At 43.2% G+C, this 23,713-nt stretch overlaps 1 protein-coding gene across 1 annotated transcript; it reads left to right on the forward strand.

Annotated features, from left to right (window-relative positions):
* Positions 1-737: 737 nt before the first annotated feature.
* Positions 738-23,371, forward strand: nuak1b (NUAK family, SNF1-like kinase, 1b). The gene is made up of 7 exons (XM_056239230.1): positions 738-1,761; positions 12,514-12,634; positions 15,975-16,126; positions 17,333-17,398; positions 17,717-17,836; positions 18,933-19,065; positions 19,188-23,371. The coding sequence occupies exons 1-7, from the start codon at positions 1,543-1,545 to the stop codon at positions 20,222-20,224; spliced, it is 1,848 nt and encodes a 615-aa protein (XP_056095205.1). The 5' UTR covers positions 738-1,542; the 3' UTR covers positions 20,225-23,371.
* The last annotated feature ends 342 nt before the right edge of the window (positions 23,372-23,713 follow it).

A 23,713-nucleotide genomic window follows, 5' to 3' on the forward strand; every position in this document is an offset into this window, starting at 1 on the left:
GTAAGTTATGAAACACTAGACCTTTGCTTTTAGACCTTTGAATGACTGATATTCAAATGAATATGATCATGCTGAACAAATGAGCTAAACAGCTTCTATGGAAATGATGTTAATCTAATGTCTCATATACTGTCGCCTATAAAAAAGATAAAAACTCCTCCAAAATGCTGATCCTGATAAATCCTGATAAAATGAGATATAAAAGGTCAAAATATATGCCTTGTCCCCACAAAGATGGCAATATCAGGAAATCCTTGTCCTTGTTGGGACATTTTTTGGTCCTCATGAGGAAAACAGCTTATAAATCATACTGAGTGATGTTTTTTTGAAAATTAAAAAATGCCGAATGTTTTGGGTTTAGGTGTAGAGTTAGTGTAAGGGGGGAGAATATACAGCTTGTACAACGTAAAAATCAATGTCTATGGAAAGTGCCCATGAAACATGAAAACACAACATTCCAGTGTCGTTTTTATTAATTTAAATAAATATATTTAGGCTATTTTAAAATACATACAGGCTTGGCTTGAATTAAAAGCCTCTGTTTGATGGTTAATAAAAAAAAGGCATTTACCGTTCTATTTTCACTCTAGTTAAGCAGAATCAGAAAATCAGCAAAAATCAGAGTAATGCACATTTAGAGAGAGAGAGAGAGAGAGAGAGAGAGAGAGAGAGATACACACACACACACGCACGCACTGCCAACAGTGACTCCGCCCCCCTCCGTCTTTATTCAGTGTTTCTCAGCCTGAAGGACAGAGAGAAAGAATCACAGATCAGGACACAAGGAGGAGAGACGGGCCGAACACACCGAATCATGGCCACAGCAGACACGAGACCGCAGCACATCCTTCCGTCCGATCCCCGCACACCGAGCCTCATGTCACGGGTCACCGGCACCAGAACCGAGCTGTCTGACACCACGGCGGATCCGAGGCCAGAATGAGGGTGATTTACGTCCAGAACGCCGGCGTGGTCGCTGCTTTCTCGCCTGAGATTTTCTGCGGTAGATTGAAACAAAGGAATAACGGAGAAATCATGATCGAACGCGCCACGGGAAAGAGATCACGTCATAACGGAGTAGGAAACGTCATAATGGTATAGAACGCGTCATAATAGAATAGAGCACAATAGATACATTGTCGTTCTAATTGTGAATGATACATTGTAGCAGTTTTATAAGTGCCATAAAAACCACTTGGCGCGTGTTCATTAGATTCTTTTTAATAATATGCCTTTTTAGTCCGTTTTTAATCCATATTGAACCTGGTTTTATCGTTCATAATTAGACTAGGAATATTATTTTTCTTTAGATAGCCTGCCATAGCTGGCTATAGGTAGAATAGATAGACACCTCATTAAAATATGAGTCATTATTGACAATCATAAATTAGTTTATATCTTAACATAATTAAACCTTTGCATTGTAATTTATTTATTTATTTATATGCTAATTAGGTTTATTAATTAGGTTTTATATTATCAATATTTCAAAGCATTTAGTCAAGATATTTAAACAGAGGGAGGTTTAAAATATCCTCCCGCATGATGGAGACACAAAGGCCAGGTGACCTGTCGGGCCCCTCAGTGGTGGCGGTGGCGGAGGCCCCTGAGGGCCCCGGTGAGGTAAAACGCAGCAGCTCTGGTGTGAAGAAACATCATCACAAGCACAACCTAAAGCATCGGTACGAGCTGCTGGAGACCCTGGGGAGAGGAACGTACGGCAAAGTCAAGAAGGCCATCGAGCGCCATTCTGGAAGAGAGGTGAGCGTCTGCTAAATCAGTCAGTCTAATGTCATAGTTATTCATCTGAACTGGTATGTAGGTTCAAACCCTGCAAGATACTTAATTATGGTAATGCCATGATACACTGATATATACCAGTCATTGAAATTTTGAATCAATGAATCATTTGGTAAATGTACAGCACTGGCCTGGTTCTTGGGCCGGCTGTAGTTTGTCATTTAGGGTGTCAGCTAAAGCTATAATAATCCGTTGTTGTGTTTGGCTCGTTTCAGCCCATCTCATGGGAAGTCCACCCCACGAGTGTGCTCCGCACGCGTTCAGTGGTGCAAGAGCAGATGCTTTAAATCTTGTGTAAAGTTGCTTTAATGGCCCCCAATGAAACGCATCACTCTTCAAACAATTGACAGTTTCTGTTGCAGTTGGGTTCAAAGGTCACTGCTGACCGCTCACCATAATAATGCGACCAGTGTGCGACTATGTGTTAAAGACCTTGAGTTATGATCTTGGGGTCACTAATGGACCAGCATAGTTGACCTAGGAACTGACCTAGTTGCCAAGTTATGCTGTGGTCATCTAGGTCAGGCAGGGCTTAAGTGTTCGTTTGTTCATTAATCAGACATACCGGATTCGTTCGGCACGCTGCGGCACGTGGCATTGGTTGTTGTTTAACATTGCGGCTCGGTCACCGCAGAACCCAGAACAGCTGCTGGAAGCAATGAAATCTTTCTATTCTGCTAAAGTTCACCAAAAAATGAAGATTCTGTCATTGTTTGCTCACCCTTATGTCGTTCCAACCCTTTCTTCTTGTGGAGAACAAAAGCTATTTTGAAAAACTTCTCCGATTTTTTTGGTCCATTCAATGAAAGTCAAGGGGGTCTAGTTTTGTTCGGACCCCAGCGTTCTTCAGATTATCTTCTTGTGGTCGGCACAAACCATGTTGTTGTTGCTAGTTCTTTCACCCTGAGTAGATTTGTTCATGGTTTTGAGTGTTAGCATCTGGCTGATTTAACTAGCTGTGATTGAATTTGCGCCTAATTACTGTAGAGTTTGATTGTTTGTATGGGAAACTAACTAAGAATGACTGTTTGTTTACTTGTGTTTTGTTATTAGCATTTAGCATCGTTTTTTAATCTGCCGAATAGACCTGAAACACATTCTTGAGGCGTGACCTAGCAGTCGAAACACCCTCTAGTCATGTATATTTCCATGGCAACAATATTGTTGGTGGCTTTTATGAGCTGTAAGCAGATATATAGCCTTCTTTTAGTTTAATAATTTACAGTTCAGGCTATTTCACAACACAGTCACACACACAGGTCTGAGTGTATCGGCGGGCAGTGTGCCGAGTGTTGGCAGGCTGTTGAAGAGTGAGCGCACTCTAAAATACCTAAAAATAAAATGGTGCACACACACATACATGTTTTTTCATTTACCTCAAATTCAGACGCATGGTAAAACATAATTTGTCATGCGTGTTTGTGGGCCCATAAACATAAAGTCACTCAGAGAGACATACAATGTTGTTTTCTGGCACCAGTTTAGTGTGCTTAGCAGGAATTAATCAGAAAAACTGTTAACCAGCCGGACGCACTATCTGTAAAGAGTTATAGCGCAGACGTATGGATAACAGACATAGAAACCACTGATAACTGCTCACAGAGACTAAACATTTGAAACCACAGTCTTAAGTCAGGCCTACACCCGTAGGAAAGAAAAATCACACTGCAATATTTTGATTCTTTTTCACACATTATATTTCATACATTAAAGTGATAGTTCACTCAAAAATGAAATTTCTGCAATCATTTAATCACCCTCATGTTGTTTAAATCCTGTATGACTTAGGGGCCGTTTACACGACAACGTTTTCAACTAAAACCTGAACTTTTTTGGCCGTTCATTTACACAACTTCATTTTGGGGGCCTGAAAATGCAAACTTTTGAAAACAGGTTTCAAAGGGCAAGTTTTTGAAAATGAAACCGTTATCGTCTCCGTGTAAACTACAGAAATGCGAATTTGTGAAAACTGTGATGTCATGTGCATACGTATTACGTGTTCAGTCTATAGGCGCGTACTGTTTCTATACAAAGTGACATCGCCAACTACTGGCCTGGCAGCAGAATACAGTGTTTTTTAATAGTTTTCGCTTATCCGTGTAAACAACGTTGTCGACTGTATGCGAAAAACAGAAAACGCAAATGGAACACAAAAGAAGCATTAGCGCCCCCTTGTGGCTTCGCTGAGAATGCACCATGTACTCGCATTTTGTTGTAAATTGCATTTCGACACACTTTACAATTCAGCAACGTGGGAAAACTCACTTACTTAAATGCATTTACCTGTTTTTTTTATTGTGTTCTGACACATTTTGCAGCGCAACATTTTAAATTGGACTTGCATACTGAGAAACGTTTGCGTTTACATATTGCCTTATGAATAGAATGTTTAATACTTTTTTGCGTTTAATCAAACTGGCATATCTGAAAGTGTAATGCGTTTGGCAAACATATTAAAAACTTGAATGTTAGGTACAATTAATCGCAACTAATTACAGAAAAATGTGCGATTCATTCGTTAACTCGGTACTTAAATCAAACACAACTGTGATCTTCACTAAATCTCTTGAGATATGTCAGATCAATCTTCATAACCATCCAATACATATTTAGTTTTGTGCCTCTCAGTGATGTCCCTTTTGTTGCTGAACGTAATGTTTATTCTGCCATGATAATGCTTTACTATCTGTTATTATCACGTACGCAGACAAACACAAAGTTCTGACTGTTGATAAATGCTACAATCCAGTTCTTGACCTCTACTCCTATGATAACCGAAGAAATTGCACAACATATTTCTTCTTTATGGCTTTACCAGCCTGATTCAGCATAATGACCCGAGCAGACAGACAGATAGCATGTGTGTGTGAGCTCTCGCACGTATGAGGTCAGTTCTGTACGTGTTTGCATTGCATTTGTGTCTATCTGAATGCACAAACAAGATCGGATGTCCACAGAACATAACGGTGAACATTCCTTCCACGGTGTGATGAATTGGTCACATGTCCATCATGTGCGTGTGTTTGTGTGTCTGCAGGCGAAAGGTCACTGACAAGTCAAGTAGACAAACATTTTAAAGTCCATCTTGAGCAGGAAATGAAAGCGTTGTGGAAAATTAATATCCTGTACGGGGGCCAAAACAGCATGATAGAAATGCAACTGGCTCTAAATTCTGATCCAGGGTCAGTGAGACCTTCATATCTGAGCCTCGGTCATCAAAGGGAAACGAAATGTTATGTTCGCTGTAGTGTTTTCATAGGAAGCTGGTGGCCTCTAGCGGTTGTAAGAGGCAGGGACAGTTTATTTCATGAAATGACTTATCCAGCATGTTGTAGGTGTTTTGAGTGTTATTCCTGTGAGGTTTTAGCTTCAAATCCCTAACCCTTTGCAAACATCATTAATGAAATGCAAAAACTCGTCCGCACTTTTATTGATCCTGTATTCTGTTCATTTGGCTCGCACACAGATAAACAAATAAAAAGCTCTACTGGTCGGGAATCCTGTTACTACCTCTTCCTGGAGATTATTTTAAACTCTCGCTCCCGCTGCGTATGAACAAACTGCGACATTAGTATTCCTGGCGTCTCCAGCGGACCTGGCGGGAGGTGAATACCTTCAACTGCGCATAACTTCATGAGCTCATGGAAAACACTCCGTGATGGCTTTCCAATAAAGAGCAGGACTTGCCCATTCTGCTTTTAGAGAACGGGCCCTGGTTTCTGGATTTGTTTATGTCTTTTTATTCCACATAATCAGTTTTGAAGCATTCTGCTAGGGCTTTCCTTTTATGGATGTAGTCGCTGATTTACCTTCAGCTCCTCGGAAACATGTGGTTTTGGTTTCTCCGAGAAAAGCAGAGATTTGCCATTAATGTGAAGACACTGCTCTGGGAATTACAGCGATGATGAGAAGCCAAATGGAGGAGCGGATAGACCTGTTTTAGGGACCATTTGGGGCCCGTCAATGTGTATGACATCACGAAACAAACAGAATCGACAAAGGACTTCCTTTTTTCCAATGAAGGTCTATCATCGGCTGACTCATTGTTCCATTTGTTCTTTAAATGGACGTGTAGCACACGCCTGGGAGCGAGAGATAGGACAGAAATAGACAGGAAATCACTACCCAGATGTCATTTCCTCTTCTCTCCTGATGACATCTAGCCTCGTGAGACCATCCTGATCTCGCGAGCTTTCAAGGTTTCACTCGCAGATCAGTCTGGATACTTTCCGTTAAAGAAAATTTGGGAGCAGTTCACCAAACGAACGTCCAATCAGCGTTGGCTTTGAGGCGGGTTGAGGTGTGACGCAACGAGAAGCGCGTCAGTTCAGTCTAAAGAACGCCGGTTACTGGTGTAACCTTGGTTCTATGAATAGTGGAAGACCGCCAGAGACGGTCGAACATAGTGGAAGGAGTCGCGTCTCGCGAGCCATATCGAGAATCTCGCATTGATTTGTCACCTGTGACCCTGACCGATGACGTGTCAGCAGCTATATCCGCTCCGTTCACGTCACGGTCGTTCTCTGCAGTCATTCTCAGTCCGAGTGACCAGAGACTCTGGCGGTCTTCCACTATTCATAGAACCAAGGTTACACCAGTAACCGGCGTTCTATTTCACTGTTACAGACCGCCAGAGACGGTCGAACATAGTGGAAGACGAATACAACCAAGTCACGAGGGCCGCTCACCTAGATACTGTCCGCTAACACAGCAGAACTGACCAAAGGAATAGGTGCCACATTAATCCTGTAGAATCTTGTGAACGTGCAAGGTGACGACCATGTAGCCGCTGCACATATATCAGAAAGGGGCACTCCCCGTAGTGCTGCCCAAGAAGTAGCCACTGATCGGGTTGAATGGCATTTAATAGATGCTGGAACTGTCTGACCAGCCGAATCATATGCCTGTATAATGGTATCCACCACCCAATGAGACAACCTTTGCTTCGACAAGGGTGAGCCCCTCTGACAGGCATCAAAACGGACAAACAGCTGATCAGTGGTGCGCCATGAAGCAGTCTTCAACACATACTGTCGCAATACTCTCACTGGACACACAGCTGTCTGGGAAGCCTCTTGATTAAATGCCGCAAGCTGAATGGGCTGGTTCACAAAGCGGTCAGACAACACTTTAGGTCGGAAAGCTGGATTCGGCCAGAGTGTAACCTGATTGTACTCGGGCCCCCATCTGAGACACTGTGGACTCACCGAGAGAGCATGAAGCTCACCTACTCTTCTGGTTGACGTTATAGCCAAGAGAAAAGCAGTCTTCATCGAAAGACTTTTAATATCAGCTTGTTCAAGTGGTTCATAAGGTGGTAAACGCAGGCTGTTAAGCACCATCTGAAGATCCCACTGGGTATGCATTATCCGTACCGGTGGATTAAGACGTACTGCTCCCTTAAGGAAAGCCACCACCAACTTTTCCGCACCAATTGATTTCCCCCCCAAGGGGTTCCGATGTGCTGACAAGGCTGCCACGAATACCCTTAGAGTCGCTGGGGACCGCCCAGTGTCCAATAAATGTTGTAAGAATTCCAACACTGAACTGATGGAACAAGTGACTGGGTTAACAGACCGATCTGTACACCATGAAACAAAGATTCTCCATTTACTGGCATAAGTGCGACGTGTTGATGGGGCTCTTGCATTCATGACAGTGTTCCTCACATCTGCGGAACACAGTGAGAGCTCTTGCTCAACCCCAGGGGCCATACACATAGACTCAACCTGCCCGGTGAGGGGTGCCAAAGCTCCCCGTTCATTTGTGACAGTAGGTCCCTCCGAACTGGCAATGGTTGTGGTGGACCGGTCGTAAGGGCCATCAGCAGACTGAACCATGGTCTCGCTGGCCAGCAGGGTGCCACTAGAATAAGCCTGTGTCGTCTCATCTGCACACGCCTCAGCACAGGCCAGAGAAGTGGAATTGGAGGGAAAGCATAGAGGAGGAGGTCTGGCCAGTCGTGGGCCAGGGCATCCTGGCCTAGTGATCCCTGCTCCTCCTGCTCTGCAAACCACAGCGGGCAATGTGTTGTATTCCTGCTGGCAAAGAGGTCGACTGCTGCGGTCCCATAAAGTCCCCAAACTGACTGAACTACCGCCTTGTGCAGACACCAGTCCCCTGGCTTCGGACCCGATCGAGAGAGTGAGTCTGCCACACTGTTGCAGTGACCGGGAATGTGTGCCGCTCTGATCGACAGGAAGTGCTGGTTTGCCCACAACAACAGCACTCGTGAAAGTCGAAGGCAAGGTAGAGACCTCGTGCCCCCTTGGTGATTGATTAAAAACACCACTGTGGTGTTGTCGGTCCGCACTAGGATGTGCCTCCCTGATAACTCCTGTCTGAAGTGTCTTAGGGTGAAAAGCACTGCCCATAGCTCTAGGATGTTGATGTGAGATGTCTCCTGCTGCAAGGTCCAACTCCCCTGCACGCCCTGGTGTTGCCACAGCCCTCCCCATCCGGAGAGAGAGGCATCTGTTGTCACTACTTCTCTGCGTGCTGGGGGTGGTCCCATTGGTACACCCCCTTGTAGAAATTGTTCCCGTCTCCAAAGCCTCAGGGAGACAGAGCAACTGGTTGTCACCACAACAAGGGTCTGTCGGTTGTGGACTGCTGACAACCGTCTGGCTATCAACCAACGCTGAAAAGGACGAAGGTGTAAAAGTCCTAAGTGAATGGCCGATGAGGCTGCCGTGAGAAGGCCCGCTAGCCGTAAGAAGTGAAGATAAGGTAGCTTGCGTCGAACCTGGAACCTCGCTATGGCTCCTTGTATAGCCTGCCTCCTGCGCGCTGTGAGGGTAGCCCTCATTATTCTGGAGTCCAGATGTAATCCCAGAAAACATATTGACTGGCATGGAGTAAGGCAGCTTTTCTCCAGGTTTACCCTCAGTCCTAAAGCAGTAACATGCTCCAGTAGGCGCTGTGTGTTGTTGGCTACCTGCTGAGGTGATCTGGCACAAAGCAGCCAATCGTCCAGGTAGGGGAGAATCAACATGCCCTCCCGTTGTAGAGGTTCTAGTGCCACTTGCATACACCGTGTGAATACACGGGGAGAGAGGGAGAGGCCAAATGGTAGGACTCGATATTGGTATGTCCTGCCCTGGAATGTGAACCGAAGAAACCTTCTGTGATGAGGTGCAATGGGGATGTGGAAATATGCATCCTTCAGATCCACAGAGGTAAACCACATGCCGGGTTCGACCGCTTGTAGGACATCCTTGACACGCAGCATGCGGAAAGGAAGGTGTTTGAGACTCCTGTTCAAGCGTCTGAGGTCCAAGATTGGCCTGAAGCTTCCATCCTTCTTGCGAACTAGGAAGTACTTTGAATGAAATCCCCCCGGTTGGACCTGGGGGTTTACTAGCTCTACCGCACCCTTTTCCAGTAGCTTCCGGACCTCGAGAGATAGAGCAAGAGCCTGACGAGGGTCCCGAACCACTGTGGGCCGAGTGTGTGTGCATAATTGGGGTCTGTGACGGAACTGAAGACAGTAGCCCCTGTCGAGTGTGTCGAGGAGCCACTTGTTGTTCGTAATCCCTCTCCAAAGTTGTAGTTGAGAGGTTGAAAAGTGTCCCATCACAGACCCTGGACCATCACCGACGATGAGGAGCGGTCTCCCTACCCCTGGGGGGACGACGATAAGTAGCCACAGGGCGAGCAGGTGGTCTACGAGCACGGGATGCCTCCCTTCTCGAGTCATACCCAGGTCGAGTTGCCTGCTGTACAGGCCTGTAAGACTGTCCCTGCCTGCACTGGAATGGATTTGCATGACGAACAGGTATTTGATGTGAGGATGGTCCATAATTCACACTGCGCTCAAAGTGCTGGGACCGAGACTCCACTGCACGAACTCTGCGCTCAAGAGCTTCTTGAGCGGCTGGACCAAAAATCTGCCCAGGTACCAGAGGTAGTTGACGAAGATTGCTACGGCAAGCCTCTGGAAGTTTAGACTGTGCTAGCCAAACCTGCCGCCTAGCCTGAGTAGTAAGCCCAAGAGCCTTTCCGCTAGAAAATGCGATTGAACCCAAGGCTTGTAAGGAAGCCTCAAGTAACTCAGATGTGGTATTATCTGGTGGGTTAGTACTCAAAGTAGAATGAAGTGCCAGCAGAAGATGAGCCATGGAATTCCCCACACGACTCAAGCCTGAGACAGTATTATAAATCCTGACCAACAGATCATCTGTACGTCTACACTCTGGGTTGGGACAGCGAAGATTGTGTCTAAGAGCCTCATCTGGTGACACTACCAGTGAAGAAATGCATGGCTCCACTGGGGGCATGTTACCAAGGCCCTTTTCGTCTGCATCAGCCATTGCCGCTAGCGTACGAGCCACACGATCAGGTCTGGATAAGGGAGCTGACCGAAACGCTGAAGAAACCACATCTGTGAAGTCAGGACAACTCGGCATTAGGAAATCCTCCTGCTGGGAAACTGGGCGACGCAAGAGGTTTGACTGGCCTGATAGGGGAGGAGGTGGATCCAAATTCCGCTTAGCGAGCGCCATCCTGAGTGTGTCCTGCAGAGAGAAAACCACTGAAGGCGGCGCATCCTGAAGGCCAGAACCGTCGTCGCTATGGGAACATTGGACCTGGGAATGTGAGGGTCTCGTCTCCTCCATTGGCGTATAATACTCCTGTTCCTCCCGGTCTAAGGAGTCAGAAGCCGCAATAGATAAAGTGTCTGGTTCTCTCCTGGACAACCTGGATGCCAGCTCACACCTGGGCAAGGGAGGAGCTAAACCACCCCCCCCTGTCCCCTCACTCACATTCTGACGAGTGGGGGGAACAGATAATAAGTCTCTAATACCCTGAACTGCGTTCGCAAGTTCAGCTACTTGCTGGGTCAATGTACTTGACTCCGAGGAGGTTCGCATCCTCTTTGAAGGCCTTCCAGTCCCACTGGCCACACGCTTGCTACTCACATGTGACTCTGTCCCAGCTGATGGAGCAGAATTCTCAAACTCAGGGTCTAATTCAGCCAGTCGATGCTGTCTCATCTCCAAGGACATCAAACCACATTCAGGACATGGGTCTACTAAAGCCTCTCGGAGGTGATCAATGCCTAGGCAAGTAGGACATTGAATATGAGCATCCATGAGATCCATTGGACCGAAGCAGAGGGAACATGAAGCTGCCATCACTTCCAGCCCAGTTAGTTGAAAAAAACCCCTGGTCAACCAATGGGGTTATCCACAATAAGGTTTATCAATGTATCACTCTGGTTAACCAATGAGCATAACCTAAAGTAGCAGTTTCTGACAATATACAATACCACACGCAGTATAACAGAACCCTGGTTAACCACTGAGTTCACATGAGTACTCACCTCAACACTGCTAGTAGCGATCGGTTCCAAACAAACCCTGGACAACCAGTGGGTATATGGTCCGATGCACGTCAAACTATATCCAAATATACAAATATTTCTCCCGAGACACAGCTGTAGCGGGGAGCAGTTGCTCACCAAAAACGCTGTGCACGCTCGAGCGAGATCTCTTCGCGAGAATGACAAAGAGAACGACCGTGACGTGAACGGAGCGGATATAGCTGCTGACACGTCATCGGTCAGGGTCACAGGTGACAAATCAATGCGAGATTCTCGATATGGCTCGCGAGACGCGACTCCTTCCACTATGTTCGACCGTCTCTGGCGGTCTGTAACAGTGAAATAGAACATGTCGGCTTCAGCGGATGAAACTAGCATCAGCGTGGCTATCGAGCGAGTTTTATCGGAATTACAGAGTATTTCTTCACTGAAAGAAGAGCAAAACACTGCTCTGGAGGCTTTTCTCAGAGGAAAAGATACGCTCTGTTAGTACGTCATATGCTTCGTTGATCTGATTGGTTGATTTGGCCCGTCTATCACCAACATAGGCCAATCAGCTAACCAGTATTTTCGCCCCTTACCAAAACTACTTCAACGGAAGGTTTCCAGATGGATATGCGGAGCAAATCCATCTGGCGGAGTCAGGTTAGATGACATCATCCATCAGGCAGTGAGCAGGGCATCTCCTCTCTGCCCGCATCTTATCTCCTGTTCGAGTGTGTTAAGGTCATGTGATGGTCATATAGAGACATCAGTGCAGTGTCCTCAGGGCCCATGAGAGCTGAATAAACACACGAGAGAGCTTTCATTCCGCTTCCAAACACTGCACCCTCATTTTCCCAAAAAAAAAAAAAAAAACTCAGGAAAATTACATGGCTAGAGGCTGAAAATATGCTCAGTTGTGATGTGTTTATGGGATAATTCTGTGTGTGTGTGTGTGATGGGATGATTACACCTTTCCGTCTGAAGAATCTACTCAGGTGTTTTTCTGATATTCAAGAATAGAGTGTTTTAAGAGTTGTTTGAGTGGTTAGTGCACATGCTCAAACAAAAAGCCATAAAACTGTGGCTTATGCTGGCCACGCGCTTGAAGAGTTTAAGCTCCATTTTGGGCCTGATTTGCACCCGCTCAATGATTAGGGGGGCGCGGCCCGATTTGAGGCTTGTGCAACGGACTTTTTTCCCCCAAAAATCCTCAATTGTGTGTAGAGCTGCACAATTCTTGGTAAATTGAGAATCAGAATTTTTTATTTTTTTAAATAGAGATTGCGATTCTCCCACGATTCTGAGTAGACAACTAAATAAAATAACATGTAAATTACTAGAGGTTCTAACACAATATTATTATGAATAATATTTGAAACTCTAAAACTCTTTCTTCTCTTCAGGTTGCCATCAAGTCTATCAAGAAGGAAAAGATTAAAGATGAACAAGACATGGTTCACATTCGACGAGAAATCGAGATCATGTCGTCTCTTCGCCACCCACATATCATCTCTATATATGAAGGTATCTATCTATCTATCTATCTATCTATCTATCTATCTATCTATCTATCTATCTATCTATCTATCTATCTATCTATCTATCTATCTATCTATCTATCTATCTGTCTGTCTGTCTGTCTGTCTGTCTGTCTGTCTGTCTGTCCGTCTATTTATCTACTGTCTATCTGTCTATCTATCTGTCTGTCTGTCTGTCTGTCTGTCTGTCTGTCTATCCGTCCGTCCGTCCATTTATCTACTGTCTGTCTGTCTGTCCGTCTGTCCATCTATTTATCTACTGTCTGTCTGTCTGTCTGCCTACCTATTAATCAATTCACTCAAACTCAACAATGAATAAAACATACATTTCTAATGAATCATAGTAATCTTTCATTGACTAATAATAGGCTTGTGTTGTGAAGGACAGTAAAGGCCTTTTGATTTGTCCATGCAATAATATTTCAATGAAACTAGATCAGCCTCAGTGAATATGACCCTCCCCATTCCTGTCCAGCATGTGTTTCAATGGTTAAGATCTCCAGAGAAGCCCTGTGTTGATGATTTCTAAAGACGTTTTTGCTGCCGTCTGGTTTCTTCTGCTGATTCTGTGCCACGGCGGGCCTGGCGAGCTCTCGGCGCGCTGACTCGACGGTTTTCCGCTCAAAGTCCGTCTGGGTTTATAGGGCAGTTTATTTTTTGAAGAGTTGCCGTATTCATCTTTGTTCTGTGTCATGACTCCGCCTGTGTTGTGGTTGGCTCGACCCAAAGAAGGGAGAACACCTCTTTAAACGAGTCTCTGGAGTTACCAGCTTTAAATGAGTCTCCAGAGAATCATTTTTTTTCCTGTGTCTGGCTTTGTCTTTCATTGCTCCAGTGTCAGAGTGTCTTTCTCTTTTAATTTAATCTTGCCATGTTAAATTATGTTTATGGGTTTGGGCTGGTCGTGGAAATTTTCGTATAGAGGAATGAATGTGAATCGCTTGTGTACCCGTTTAGCAGCGTGAACTTTCCCAGAGGAACATTTTATTACTCAGAGGTTGCTCTTTAATTGCTCAGGAGATTTAGAGCTATGGTTAAAGTATTAAAAATGTGTCAATTGTTTCTCCTAAAATTCCACACAACTGAGACAACTGTTGACATACATGTAAGACAATAAAACTCAAGCTCATATTGAGGTCTCTGACTTTTGATTGCAGACTTGTTTGGCAAATCTGAGCACAGTGTGAGACATTTAAAATGACTGGGGTGTTGTTTTGGTTATACTATTTCAATAGTCCACTTTAGACATTCTACTATCTATAAGTAACTTTGCATCTACTAGTCAACTAACTCTCATTAATTTGCAATTACATGTAAACTAACTTTCATTAGAGTATTAGTTGACTCACTGCTAGGTTAGGGTTTGTAGAATAAGCTAACATGTACTTGCAATGTTACTTGTAGTCAGTAGAATGTCTTTAGGGGAACGAATAAAGTGTTAGCAGATATTAAACAGACAGTCTACTAATACTCTAATGAGAGTTAGTTGACACAAAGTTAGTAGAATGTCTATAGTGTACTATCGAAATAAAGTGTTAAGGTCCTTGCACACTGAGTCCGAAATTTTCGTATTCGTGATTCGGTGGCTCTTAATTGTCAAAACACCATTCAAAATGCTTGCTACGGATGCGAAAAATGCAGAAAATCGAACCCGATTCGAATTTTTTTATTACGGACGAAAGTTTTGGAGGCAGTGTGAGCGTGATTGACATAATGTGAGGTCGTATTTATTTTTTAACGTGCAAAAATTTCGGACGCGAATTTTGGACTCTTTTTCTTTTCAGGGGAAACTTCTAAGAATCAGGAGTTTAGTTTGCATTCAACCTCATTGTAATATTGGAGAAACAGTTAAGATGTTAGAGATCTCATTTGGGCCTCCTTTCCTACAGGCCACAGTGTATTTGTCAAATAGATTTTCTCACATGACAGTAGAATTTGTCACCGAGCTTCAATATTTAGCACTTTGAGAAGACTGTGATTTACTGTCTTTGACACAGTAAATATGTTAACTCTGTTACCCTCTCTCTATAAACTGTTTTTGCACAATCCCAAAAGGCCTTGCGCTCACATTCCCTGCTGTTCTGTGGAAAGCGGTGGCGGACACAAGAGACTCTGTAAAAAGATGAGAACCGATTCTGGACGTGTGACAGGAGCCGGCGGCAGCGCCAAACACATGGGTGGGGTGATCCGTACGAGGATTTTTGGGGTTTTGCAGAAACAGCCACTTTCTGCTGTGTCGGACTGTAATTTGCTGTGTTTGTTCCTCTGGATTTTTCGGCTTCTCCTGGTCGTTAGTGGATTCTGCTTTGACTTGATGAACTTGCTGGACCGGCCACTACAAAACAAAGTATTTTCAATGTTATGCATCCTTTAGTTTTTTTGCTTGTACTTTTTCATTGTGGGTTGCATTCTGAAGAAACAAGGCGCCACCGTACATTTTGTTTTTGACTGGACGCCTCCTTATTGAAGCCTTGGCCTAAACTAGACATGGCTCACGATAACCAGCTGGTCAATTACTGAGGCCTCCAAATTTATCTAGATTTTTTCTTATATCCTTCTTTATTCTAATATACAAAAATACATTTTATAATGCATTTCATATGTGTGTGTATATATATATATATATATATAGTAGGGGTGTAACGATACACGTATTCGTATTGAACCGTTCGGTACGAGGCTTTCGGTTCGGTTTTCGGTACGCATTTTTAAACCAAACGGTTCGTTGGACCATTTTTCCTGCCGACCAAAATTTCGTTATTTCAAATGTAGGCGCATCGCGTGTGGCAAGCGCGCTCATAATGTAAGAGACGCTGGCGTGACCACAACATTGCCCAATCAATGGCAAATGTAATGTAAGCGGAACGAAACTGAGCTACTCGTTATTGTGTGTTTGACGGACCGTTTATCAGTTTGGACCAATGCAGCGCGAGCCGATCTTAATCAAGCAGCACTGTTACTACACAGCCAAATCCAGTAAAAATCTAGTAAAAATTCACATTTCTCCGTTATTAACGGATCAAACAGCGCTGACGTGGAAACCAGGAAGAAACATTGTGCCATGAATGAACTATCCAGTGTCCACAGATCAGCAACATTCACCATGGGTTTACTGTAGTAACACTACTAACTGTAACCATGGGATGTTAGTTTTAATAAAAATATAATTAAAAAATTAAATCAAGGAAACTTTTTGCTGTACCGAACCGTACCGAACCGTAACACAAGTGTATCGTATCGAACCGAACTGTGAATTTTGTGAACCGTTACACCCCTAATATATATATATGCTCAGATTTTCAACATGATGTTATTTTGTTTTATAGTGTTTGAAAATAAGGACAAGATAGTGATTGTCATGGAATACGCCAGTAAAGGCGAACTCTATGACTACATCAGCGAACGCAGACGCCTGACTGAGAGAGAGACCCGACACTTCTTCAGGCAGATTGTCTCTGCTGTGCACTACTGCCACAAGGTACGCACCTCCCTTATCTCTCTCTTTTCCACTCTATCTCTTTCTCAATCTCTTTCTCCTTCCAAAGAGAGCCTCATGTGTCATCAGGGTTCCTGCAGAGCTGCACGCGCAGTTATTCGATGAAATCGGGCTGTGCAGTGCGAGTCTATTATCTTTGGCTCTTTTCAGTTTGGGAGGAATCTTGGAACAGACAACTGATGTGAAACAGCTTTGCATCATGGGTCACACATTTCAGCTTTTAGCAGAGCTGTCGATGGAGTAATAAACCAGCCAACTGTACGTTTCCGTGAATAAGGTCTTTCCAGTTTCTTACAATCAGGCCCTTTCTTTTCATTTTAATAGAGTTTTAAAATATCTTGATGCAAAGCTAAGCATAAAAATACATAGGGCAAACAAATACTAGATAAAAAAAGCGATTGTAAATAGATCTTTTTTTTAAACCGGTCTACACGGTGAATATTTATAACTGATGTTTCTCCAGTGTCATGCACCATTTTTGGGTGAGTTTTTTTGTCACTGGGCTCGTTGCAATGCATTATGGCATTGCATTCACATACCTTATCATCAAAATACTGTCTAATTAGACAGATCACTAAGTTTTGAAACCTAGCCGGAGTTTTGCATCACATTTAACAAATGAGACAGTCCTGTTCCCCCATTGATGCACTGCTCAGAGTCAATCAAGGTCTCCATGGACCTGTATTGGGTGGGCTGGTTTGCAGCTGAAGATGACGTGATGTCATATTTCAGGGCTGGGGAGCTCCCAGACACCAGAGGGGAGGGTAATGAGTCATCATCACCATGGGCAACCACAATGTGGGGGGATTTTCGGGTGGGGTCCGTCAGACAACACAAGAAAGCAAGTCTGTTAAACTGTCAATTTATAGTCCATCTGCTAAAAGCTGTGCATGCTGAACACATGCTTCTTTCATGGTCGTCAGACATCTGTAATGAACTCTCTCAGATCCCAAACCCATTGTGACTGGGTTTCCGGGTGTACTGTAACCCAAATGCTGTTTGTTACTTTGAAGGAAACACAAGGACTAACTGCACAATCATGTTCCAATCAAGAGCTGGTGTCTGAACAGAACTGTAATTAGAGATAGTGTTTGTGGAACAGATGTCAGTGGTTAATTGGTTGTATTCTGTTGGCTATGACTATATTATCTCCAATCTCTAAAGTGTATTCTGACGTTTTCTTTACAGAATGGTGTTGTTCATCGGGACCTGAAACTGGAAAATGTGCTACTGGACGAAAACGGTAACATAAAGGTGAGAACTTTTTTTTAAGTTGGGTATGTCCTGAAACAGTTATTATGTCCTAGTTCACATACGTACTATATATAGTATAACACATTAGGATTAGTGCATCCCAAATTGAACATTGAAAAGATGCTGTTTTCAGTAGGATTAAAATGTAAATGTGAACTTAAAAATAAAAAAATGATGGGCTTCATTCATGAAACATGAGCAGAACGTTGAATGAAACAATGAAACGTTGAATAGAACAAACACTTACTAAACCAGAAAAATTAAATTTTATCTGCACTGGTTCTCTAAAACAGAACAACTTGTTTGTTGTTCATACAGATTGCTGATTTTGGGTTGTCCAACCTGTATCATAAAGACAAGCTCCTCCAGACCTTCTGTGGTAGTCCACTCTACGCGTCCCCAGAGATCGTCAACGGCAGACCGTACCATGGTCCAGAGGTGAGGCATGCTCAGATAAAGAAAGCTACACAAGCTGCTCTTTATGTTTAACTTTTTTCCAGGGTCATAATAACATGCTGGAATGGTTTACTACAGGCCTGCATGACGAGATGCACAGGCATAAACCCTTGAGGTTTGCATCATCGTAAATGAAACACCCCACAGTTTCATTATGTTAGCGTGTGAAATCCACTGTGAGCGGCTGTGATCTATCAGAGACAGTCTGTGTGGTTAGTGAAGCCTCGTTCTGCTCTTTGATGGGATTATCCTTCCACAGACCCCTAGGATCAGGCAAACACACGCTTGTGCTTCCCCACTGAACATGGAGCGCAGCTGGAGTTTCTTTCTCCAAGTATCTCTGATTATACATGTCAATCCTGGGTCAGAGTTAAAAGGTTCTTTAGAGCTTTACATGTGTCTCTCTTGTGGTATACAGCCCAGGGTATTTTAAGATAGAAGTAGTTTAGTGTACTTTATAGACTTTAGCATGCAATAATTTACTGCAATGTTCCTCAGGGGTAGAGAAAACACTACAATGTAGAGGATGTAATCAAAAAGCCAAACCTTGCAATCAATAAAGTCTCTTGCCATGGTGACCACCTTGAGATAACAATCACTCAGATCCATAAGTGATTTCCGGTGAACTGACAACTCAAGGACCTGGAAAACCATTCAGGCAGCTGGGGAGGTCATGAGATTTCTAGCCTACATACCTTGTCCTTTCACTCTACCCTCCATAGGACTTACATAACTGACTGCTCAGGGTGATGTGTTGTGTAGTAGAATGCTTCAAAGCAGACTGATAGCATATAGCGTGCCGTTGAAGCTAAAAAAACACCCTGAAACCAGCAAAAGCGGGAGACTGGTACCGTCTGATGCTTGCTGAAGTGTCCAATTACTTTCCTAAAAAGTCCAAAAAGTCATGCTATAAATAGATTCTTGCATGAAAGCACAGTCTAACCAACCCAGTCTTGTCAAATGATATCTATCACCCCTCTGTGTGACAGGATGTCTGAAGTGTTGTTTATTCAACATTTAGCAGTAACTCAATGTTCTTTTAGAGTCAGCTGACATCAATGCCATCCATTATTTGTAGGTGGACAGCTGGGCTCTGGGGGTGTTGCTGTATACGCTGGTCTATGGCAGTATGCCGTTTGATGGAGGGGACCACAAAAATCTTATTCGGCAAATCAGCAATGGAGAATATCGAGAACCATCCCAGTCATCAGGTACTGGAACTATTAAATTCTTTAGACAATGTTTAGAATGACTTTTGTATAGAGAAATGTATATTCAAGTAAACTTGTCTCTGATTATGCTAAACAAGAAGCTGGTTTGGTCTTTTGTTTAGATGCTCGTGGTCTGATCCGCTGGATGCTGATGGTCAACCCTGAGCGGCGGGCCACGGTTGAAGACATCGCCAATCACTGGTGGGTAAACTGGGGATGGAAGACCAGTGTGTGTGACTGTGAATCGCAAAGGGATGCTGGCTCGCCCATGCTGGCTCGTCTCATTGACTGGCAGAACCGGACTGAGCCACGACCCACTAAAGCCATCCGGTCCGAACCATTCGTGCTTGTCCGTCAACGGCCCAAAAAGTCCAAGAAAGAGAATGATGTTGGAGTGTCCCACTGTAATGGAGAGGACAACCTGGGCCTCAAGAGACCAAAGGGCATCCTGAAGACAAGAACCTCTGAAGAGCAACGCTCTCCAAGTCTGGAGGAGATAGAGTCCCCAGGAACCCCAGAGAAGGAATCTGGGCCTGAGGGTGAAGAGGACGAAGAGGAGCAGAGGCTAACAGGCGACTCTCCTACCAAGACGATTTCCATCCTTCCTAAGAAGGGAATCCTAAAGAACAACCAACAACGGGAATCAGGGTACTATTCTTCCCCAGAGCGCAGTGAGTCCTCTGACGTGCTAGGTGGCAACATTACACCTCTCGCCGCCAGCTCACCACCAAAGCGAGCGGTTGGTAGGAAAGGCATCTTGAAACGCAACGGGAAGTATTCTACGTATAGCGGCGCTCCTCCTATGAGTGTCCTTGGGGAACCAGCACCTGGCGATTCAGGTTTATCCCGCAGTCAGAGTCGCCCATCCAGTATTGTAAGGGAGGATAGCGACACCATCACCAACAGTTCCTTCAGCGGCGCTGACTGGCCCCCACCCAGAACCCGCCCCAACATCAGAGGCTGCGTGTCTGCAGAAAACCTTCTTCAGCTGGCCAACTTTAAAGGTCTCCAGGCAGCTCCTCCCCTACATAGTGGTAAATTCAGTCGAGGAACACAGGGCTCTCCAGGGGATAACAGCAGCTTCTCTCTGTTAGGAGATCTTGATGATATGACTCAGGTGTACCAACAAGCCCTGGACATCAGCAACAACTTGTCATAGGGATAGGGGCCTAGAAAGAATGGAGGAGGAGCAAGTGAAAGGTGTTTGTTTGGCATGTTGTTGACGACCAGTGCAAAACTGGGATTCTATGAATGTGAGTCCTTTTTCAATGGGATGATATTGGAGGTTGTGTACAACCAAACCTTAAACCTAACTCCCAACCCTTAACCCTAATCATACCCTATCTTTCCTTACATTAACCATACCCTATTTTATACATATTCAAAATTTGTATCAAATACAACTTGGGGGAACTGCAGTCTTGGGGGATTTAAGGTTTTGAAGTAAGTAAAAGTTAAGTTGGTACTCCGTGACATTACCCCCCTACAGGCAAGAAATTAAATTAAATGTTTACATATTAAGTAAAAGGTGAGTTAGCATCATAATAAGGCATCATGTAACAGCAGCCTTGATGAAACAAAAATAAGAGCCAACCGGAGTTTATCAAGCACCTTAAAACTCTCACAGAGCACATGTCATTTGTGGTCTTTACTTCCAAAAAAAAAGAAACCAGGGTCTTGCTCCAAATGAACTGTTGTTGTGTATTATTTATTAATATTTTTGGTAGATTTAGTGATATAAAACTGGTGTGGTCTAGCAGAACTGGAAGAATAAGAAAACTCAAATCTCTCCTTGTCCTTGATTGGAACTGACATATATAATTATTTTTCTTTCTTGGTTATTGCGATATGTCATTTAAACTGCATATGTAACGATCAAAATCATATTGATCCTATGAGTAGATTCATATCTATGGACTTATAGAAGTGCCTTTTTGTTTGTTTGGTTTATTTAATTCAAATTAAATTATGTATGTCATTTCCTTAAGGTGGAGAGAAATGCCAGAGGAAGCTGTCATCAGAACAGCGTTTTATTCATTTGTATTATTTTATTTTATTTTTGAGTTTGTATTGAATGCTTAGAAGAGGCCCAGGACCTCTGAACACAAAGCCTACCCTACCAAACTACCTGACTGCAAGGTTAAATTTGCCCCACTACTAACGAGACTGGTGCTTTACAGTCCATTATTCAAGAAGTGGAAGAAGAAGAAGAATAGTCAGTCTGTGATCACCTTGAAAAGGAGTTTTATTTCCAGAACCTGTTGGGTAATTCAAAGTTCCAGCGTGCTGGATTGGTTGTTTCTGATTGAGTCCTGACAGGAACATGTGTGCATGTAGCATGTGTTTCTCTGGAATGATACTCTTGTGGTTTCTTGATTGGGTTAGGTGACTGTTTGGGGTTTCTGGACAACTTCACCATAACAAGGTTTAACACAAGGTAGAATTGTCAGACACAAGCTCAGCTCTAAAGAATGTTTCAGGAGAAGACAAGCTTGTTTGACTATTTCCAAAGGTTTTTGACTGTAGGAACATTGTCTCTCCCAGTGTTTATCTGTTGATACTAAGGGATCATAATTGCTCAGCTCTAAGAATAACGGATTATTGGTTCTCTGTTGAACTTTGATAGCCCAAACCACTCCCGTTAGGGTTAAAAAAAACAAGGAGAACGATTAGTTTCAAAGCTGTGATGAGGCAGCAAATTCCAAAGGCTCTTTAGAGGCATGTTTGGACTAGAGAGCTTCCCTGTTTCGTAGGTTTAATGGGACAGAAGCTTTATTGTTTCAGAATCTTTAGTCCTTTGTTTGTTGTCTACCTGCAGAATATAAGACGAATGAAGGTGCTATTTTAGTTCTAAGGCTGTTGTCTAAATGTTTTTAGAAGGTAAGTGTGAAGTAGCTGTAGAGAACGAGGTATTTTACAAGGTGTGTTCATGAAAGCTTTTATGGATGGAGGACACTTTTCCAGTAAGAGGGACACATAGAATTATTCACTGGAAAAGTAGGACGTAGCTTTGTATTTAGCTGCATGTGAAGAAAGACTAGTGCAAGTGTAGAAATAGTGAGATGAAGAAAGTAGATGAAAGGATAAGGGAAGTATTTTGTACCAAAGAAGGTGTTTATGGGTAGAAATGTCTGACATTACTAGAGTAAAGAGATGCTATCAGCATGAATGGAAAAATACATTTTGCACCAAAAATTTCAACTGAAAAAGATAATGGGAGGCATTTTGTTCAAATGAGGTTCTGGGTAGATATTGTAGACACACCTAATGTGTATCTTATCGTACTGCATTTCTGTATTGCATTGTATTGTCAACTGGATTCAGTGATCAAATTATACTATGTTAGTATTTTTATGTTATTGCGCTTCTGTTTTTGATTCTCCAAAATATCGTTATTATTGATTTACCTTACAGAAGGACGTTGTGCGTATAATCAACGATCTCTCCTGGTCTCTACAGGTTTTCAGTGCAAACATGCAGTGCTTATGCTAATGTAAAGCATTTGCATAAACAGACGATCGATCACAACTACTGCAGTTTTATCAGGGTCATTTGATGTGTTAGAAATCTCAAAAGCCGCCTCGCTGATCTGACCCAATATTTGGTGTCAAGATATTCACTATCAACCTTATTTGTCTTAATACTTTAGGACAAAGTTGAGCATACACTCAAATGTGCCATTGCTAACCATAGTGCCATCATAACTGAGATTATAAGAGAGGCGGCCATTGCAAATCAAATGCAAACATGCTTTCAGCCAAACTGGAAATACCTGGTGCATTTTAGTCAAAAGTCAGCATAGAGGAAAACTTGACTGGATATTAGTATTATGTTATTTATGCATTATTTTATTATGGTTAATTACTTTTGTTGGTCAATGCCATAATCTTTTTTGGGGGTTTGGTATCAGTTTGAAAAACCTGGACTGCCAAGGTATTTTTCGTTCAGTGCCTTTGCTATCTTTTATGATTTTTGTTTAATTTTTTTTTGATAATAAAATTATTACAATTGCATTTTTATACTATATTTATTGGTGGTGAAGCCATTTAATTTCATTTAAAAGCACTCATACAAAGTGTGCATGTGTGAGTGTATGTTTAGACGCAAACAAACACTGAAAGACAACTGGAAGAGCAAAATAACAGAAAGATGGTGCATTGTGGTTGTGTTCTAAAGCTTTGGTTGTGCATTCAGCTGCTTTGGTTGTTGTTTGGTGGAGATATCTCACTAACCAGCAGTGTTTTGTACCACAGAACCAAATCTGTGTAAAACCAACTCAATAAATGGATAATTTCAAAGGAGCTGATATCTGTGTCTACTTTATTTGAGTGCATTCATGGTTTATTCTTGCATGCACAAGTCAATGAATATTTAATATTTAGTAGACCAATGAACCATGTGGATCACTGATTTGGATACCCTCTTGTGTTAAACAGGTTTATAACAATATGAGTGTGAGTAAATTATGACAGAAGTCTCATTTTTGGGTGAACTACCCCTTTAAGCAGGTCAAAGATTTTACACAAGACGAGAGTATGGAAAAGTGCACATGAACAAGAGAGACAAGATCTGAAGGGAGAAATATATAAAGGAGAGGCAGCTGTCTTTGCCAGCTTTAATTTGATCCAGAGCTGCTCTCCAAGACCCA

This window comes from Rhinichthys klamathensis, unplaced genomic scaffold (assembly GCF_029890125.1).
Source record: "Rhinichthys klamathensis goyatoka isolate OS25496 unplaced genomic scaffold, OSU_Roscu_1.1 h1tg000557l_1, whole genome shotgun sequence".
NCBI lineage: Eukaryota > Metazoa > Chordata > Actinopteri > Cypriniformes > Leuciscidae > Rhinichthys > Rhinichthys klamathensis.

Bases quoted from the DNA above. Each gene is read 5' to 3' on its own strand.
- nuak1b (XM_056239230.1), top strand. From the start codon at position 1,543: ATGATGGAGACACAAAGGCCAGGTGACCTGTCGGGCCCCTCAGTGGTG. The intron at 16,127-17,332 runs GTACGCACCTCC...TTTTCTTTACAG, and splicing joins CTGTGCACTACTGCCACAAG to AATGGTGTTGTTCATCGGGA. The intron at 17,399-17,716 runs GTGAGAACTTTT...TTGTTCATACAG, and splicing joins ACGAAAACGGTAACATAAAG to ATTGCTGATTTTGGGTTGTC.